Source organism: Quercus lobata, chromosome 4 (genome assembly GCF_001633185.2).
Source record: "Quercus lobata isolate SW786 chromosome 4, ValleyOak3.0 Primary Assembly, whole genome shotgun sequence".
NCBI classification, from domain to species: domain Eukaryota; kingdom Viridiplantae; phylum Streptophyta; class Magnoliopsida; order Fagales; family Fagaceae; genus Quercus; species Quercus lobata.
Genome location: NC_044907.1, coordinates 65,107,285 through 65,112,837, shown reverse-complemented (window position 1 = coordinate 65,112,837; position 5,553 = coordinate 65,107,285). Strand labels below are relative to the sequence as shown.

At 38.6% G+C, this 5,553-nt stretch overlaps 1 protein-coding gene across 1 annotated transcript; it reads left to right on the top strand.

Annotated features, from left to right (window-relative positions):
• The first annotated feature begins 2,206 nt into the window (after window positions 1-2,206).
• On the top strand, window positions 2,207-3,788 carry LOC115987851 (putative UDP-glucose flavonoid 3-O-glucosyltransferase 3). Its single transcript, XM_031111457.1, has one exon. It carries the CDS (start codon window positions 2,224-2,226, stop codon window positions 3,724-3,726), a length of 1,503 nt encoding a protein of 500 aa, XP_030967317.1. The 5' UTR covers window positions 2,207-2,223; the 3' UTR covers window positions 3,727-3,788.
• The last annotated feature ends 1,765 nt before the right edge of the window (window positions 3,789-5,553 follow it).

Here is a 5,553-nt window from a genome sequence, read left to right as displayed (position 1 = left end):
TGGTAGGAATATTATACCTAGCGTTGAAAGTCTCTTTGTTTTCGGGAGTGTCTACTAAGTTAGTAAATCTACCCATCCTAAAGAATAAAAATAAAAATAAAAATAAAACTTTGCACTAAGCAAAAGCTTGAAACACTTAAGAGTGTAAGAAGTTGGGCTTCTCGGGCAGCCTTTCTAAAGGTAAAGTAAATTTTTTTGAAAGTGGGAAGAATGACCTCTACCTACCTTTATATAGAGATGAAAAGAGAGCGGTACTTTTCCCGCCCATATACTCTAAAAAATGTCAACCGTAGGATCTTTATCTTACCATAGAACGTGGGGGACATGAAACCGTCTGCAGCATTAACTGTAACGTTAAGGAAACTAAAGCATCAAAAGCGTGTCTAGGGCAGTTGAAAAGACATTTCTATGTGGGAACGTGCCCAGAGCACGCTAACTGCCCCATCTCATACAAAAACCCCACTCCCTCGAGCAACAAAGGGAGTGATGTTTCAAGGGGCTATTATGGGAGGGGGAAGCTTGAAGAGGGAAGATCGCCCAAGGGGCTCAACTCGAGGAGCAGTGGGCCTAACTGTTCATCACACTAGGTCCCACTCAATTAGGAGAGTCCAATCAATGGAACTGAGGAAGGCGAACAACCCGAGTAGCCTGAGAATTAAACACACCTTGAGAGACCAGAGATAAACCACCAAGGTAAGAAGGGTGAAGACCAAGAAAGGAAGTAGTGACGTGCAAGCAAGGGAAGGAGGAGGTTTCCAGATAAAGCATCCATTACCTCCACATTTAATGTACTGTACCAACTCAGTCTGCACATTAATGGTAGAATGACCCTTGAACAATGCTCCTACAGCCTTTGGCCTACTCTACCATTAGCAATAAGGCAATGATGGAACAAGTATCTAAGAAGGGATTAATGGCCCTCCAAGGGGAAGGTTGGGATGCAATCCAAGCAGCTATATATGGGAAGCAAGATCATCTTGAAAGGGGGATCGGAAAAAGTGGAGAGAGAGAGAGAGAGAGAGAGAGAGAGAGAGAGAGATAAGGAAATAGAGAGAGAAAGTGATCACTATGTACCTGAAGATTGTGTATCAAAAGAACCATCCCTCCTCGGCCTACCCGAGGAAGAACTTAAATAAGAATCTTTCATTGTTGCAATTCTTTATTAAAACTGTTGTCCTTGCTAATTTCCTTTCTTTAAATTACTATACCGAGGTTATCAAGGCTTAAAAGGTTGATCTTGACCATCCATCTCTACAAATTAGTTGTATTGGGCCTTCATTCTAGCCCGCTCTCATCCACCTTGGGCTAGACTGTTTGTTCTACCCCCTATAATATCTCTCTCTCTGCATGTTTAAATATGGTCATGCACTCTGTATGATAGACCCACTTGTTTGGAAGGGCACTACCCTTGTGATGCATATTCGTGCTACATTGTGTGCATGATTATCGCAATTTTGTTGTCTTTGATCCATGTTAACTAGTGACATTGGCTTTCTCATGTATGCGACACATGTCAACATGTTAATGCTTTAGTGAGTTCTAGTTTGCCTTAGTATGAACATATTGACGTATGTCATATACGTAGGCACGAAACCTCGCTGGTGCGCTATAGCGCATCAAACATGAAACTCTGCCAAATTTTTTCCTTGAAAATAGGGCATCTTTTTTCCATATTTTTGTTGTCAAAGCTTAGTAAGAATAGCGTTTTGTGTGCTAGGACGTATCTATCCCGAAATACTGCTGAATTCCCACCATGAAAATAAGGCCAAATGCTCTCTTTGCCATACTCTCTCTTTTCTCACTTTATTATTTTTATTCTCCTCTCTCACTGATCACATGCTCTCTTCTCCTACACTTTATTGTTTATATTATTTTAATGAGATGAATATAAAACTACAATTTTTTATATTAAGTATATTATAAAGTAGAATGGTAAAATAGATAAAATATATTTTTAAATGGAAAAAGCTAAATGTTTTAACACAGCAGTTAATGGGAGAAAAATCTTTTCATTTTTCAATTATGTATACGTGGACAGGAAGACATTTCGGTAGATAAACATGAGACGTCATAAATATATCCCACTAATTAGCCTGTTTTCAAAAGAATCTTGACTCATGTATCCTTTATGTAAGGTCTATTTATACAAATCCCAGCAAAGCCATGATGTCATCCTTGGCTATAAAGAATCTAAGGGAATTATTATATACAGCCAAAGGGAAGATGTGGGTGAAAATTCTACACATCTCTGATATTTTCACTCCAGTGTGTCCAATGAAGAAAGCAGAGCTAGTTTTCGTTCCTTCACCGGGTATGGGTCACTTCGCTTCAATGCTGGAGATTGCAAAGCTTCTCGTTGCTCGAGATGACAGGCTCTGTATCACGGTCCTCATCATGAGGCTTTCAATAGATTCCAAGGTGGAAGCCTACATCGAATCTCTCAATGATTCCTCATATACTGAATGTATACAGTTTATTGATCTCCCTCAAACTTCTTTCAAACAAGGAAACGACCCCATGGTTTTCGTTTCTTCATTCATTGAAAGTCAGAAACCCCATGTTAAAGAAGCTGCTACTAAGCTCAAAGAGTCGAGGTCAGGTTCTAACTCTCCTCGACTTGCCGGATTTGTGGTCGACATGTTCTGTTCATCTATGGTAGACGTGGCTAATGACTTTGGGGTACCTACTTATTTGTTTTTCCCATCGAGTGCAAGCTTTCTCAGTCTCATGCTTCATCTCCAAGCCCTTCGTGATGAGCAAAAGCAGGATATAACTGAGTTCAAAGACTCAGATGCTGAGTTGGTCTTGTCAAGTTTTGTGAACCCAATCCCAGCTAGGGTCTTGCCTGGTGTGGTGCTCCACAGAGAAGGGGGCACTCTGATCCTTGATTATGCTAGAAGGTGGAGAGAAACTAAAGGTATCATTGTGAACACGTTTTTGGAACTCGAATCCTATGCAATTCACTCATTTTCTGATGCTACAAATACTCCACCTGTTTACCCTGTGGGACCCATCTTGAACTTGAACGGTGAAGACAGTCATGTGAGTTCGGGTGATCAAAGGTCTGATATCATGAAATGGCTTGATGATCAGCCTCAGTCATCTGTGGTGTTCTTGTGCTTTGGGAGTAGGGGAGGTTTTGGTGACAATCAAGTGAAGGAGATTGCAAAAGCATTAGAACGAGGTGGGTTTCCATTTCTGTGGTCCCTACGCCGACCCCCTCCAAAGGGTAAGCTTGCATTTCCCACTGAGCACGAGAATTTGGAGGAAGTCTTGCCAGAAGGATTTTTGGATCGGACGGCTAGGATTGGAAAGATCATTGGATGGGCTCCACAAGTGGCAATCTTATCACATCCTGCAATTGGAGGCTTTGTATCCCATTGTGGGTGGAATTCAATATTGGAAAGCCTTTGGTTTGGTGTGCCAATTGCTACATGGCCACTCTATGCTGAACAACAGTTTAACGCCTTTGAGATGGTCAAGGAGATGGAATTAGCTGTGGAGATCGTGTTGGATTATCTAACAGAATATACTGATAACCAAATTATTGTGACTTCTGAGGAGATTGAAAGAGGAATAAAGCAACTAATGGAGAATGATAGCAAGATTAGGAAAAATGTGAAGGAGATGACTGAAAAAGGTAGGAAGGCCTTGATGGATGGTGGATCTTCCCACTTTTCATTGGGTCGAATAATTGATGATGTTATTACAGATAGTATGCCATGAACTTATTGTGTTTTTTTTATTTTACTTTCAAAGCATTAATTGTGCTTTATGTTTCTAAATCATTTCTGTTTTATTTTTTGTTTTTTGTTTTTATTTTGTTTTTAGGCTGAGCCCTTATCTTATATCTTAATATTAATCTATATATAAAAAGTGAGAGTTTGAACGGTTTTGTGTTGCATTTGGATGGCGGTTTTGTGGAGTCTTTTAGTTTTGTTACTCGGTTAACGTAGATTCTGGCACTTTACCTTAATTTAGAAAAAAAATTGGCAATATGCTCCTGTTTATAAACTATACCTGTTTCGATACTCGATAACCCTAAAATCAAGTTCAATTAAATACTCGATTCATAGAAAATCGAGTTATGCCCGATCAAACTTTTAAAAAAAAAAAAAAAAAAAAATTTGCATGAAACTCGACTTTCAGGAAATCGAGTTCCATGCAAAAAAAAATTTATAAGTGTGATCGCCTCATATTCAGGGAGCCCTATAGTGGAGTTTTTAAGCCCTATAGTGACGTTTTAAAGTCCTATAGCGGCGTTTTCATGCAAATTTTTTTATGAGTGTGATTGCTCCCATATTGAGGGGGTCCTATAGTGGCGTTTTTAAGTCATATAGTGACGTTTTAAAACCCTTTAGCAGTATTTTCCTACAAATTTTTTTTTAAGTGTCACCATACTAGGTTCAAGGAGCCTTATAGTGACGTTTTTAAGCCCTATAATGACGTTTTAAAACCCTATAGCAGCATTTTGGAACTTGACTTCCCCAAAATCGAGTTCCATGCATTTTTTATTTTATTTAAGTTTTATTGGTCATAACTCAATTTTCTACGCATCAAATATTTCATTGAAACTCGATTTTAAGGTAATCGAGTATCGAAACAGGGGCATATTCCTATACAGTTTCAAAATAGGGGCATATTGCTAAATTTTTTAAAAATTAAGGGTAAAAGGCTAGAATTCCCCTCGGTTAACTTAATACCATTGAAAAAGTGTGTGGTGCAAGAAACGATCCCAAAAGAGTTAAATGACAAACAACATGATTGCAAAGAAACTGGCTGCGAGATATGTGCAGATTTACATTGTTATCCTTAAAAAGTTATATATGGGGTGGGGGGGTGGGGGGGAGGGGAGGGGAGGGGGGTGTTATTTGGTCTTTTCACTATTTTATTTTTATTTTTATTTTTTATGTTGATATACTTTATCCTCCTTGTGTTTTCTTCTAACAAAGTAGTGGTGCTCTATTTAGAATTTTGAGGTTCACAACCTTAGCTCTAACATAGTCTTGATAATTTTTTACGATGACATTGCATCATGAAAATCCTCACACAAGGATCCTGGTCTTGTGATAAGTATTTGATCGGTTTGTTTAAACCAAAGGACAATGAATTCGCTAATAATGCTGATAGGCCAAAAACGAATTGATCCCTTGTGATAAATTAACCAATTAATTTAGCCAAGTGAATTAATTAAGTTAATTAACATGTAAACACGTGGTAGCACAAACAAATCACCAAATAACTTAATATGCAACGGAAAATAAATAACATGGTGATTTGTTTACGAATAGGGAAAACCTAACTGCAAAAACCCCACCTGGTGATTTTTAGGTCACCACTCTCGAAATTCCACTATTATCACAACAAGCAGTTACAAATAAAGGAATCTCAATACCTTATACCAACCTACAGTTGAACCCTTATCTCAATACCCAATTGGACTTGTTTTGTAGTGACAATTTCCCTTTTCGATGCACGGCTCTCAAGTACGTGACTAACCAATTGTGCGGATCCCAATACGCGACTTCAATCACCAACTAGAGAAGGTTATTG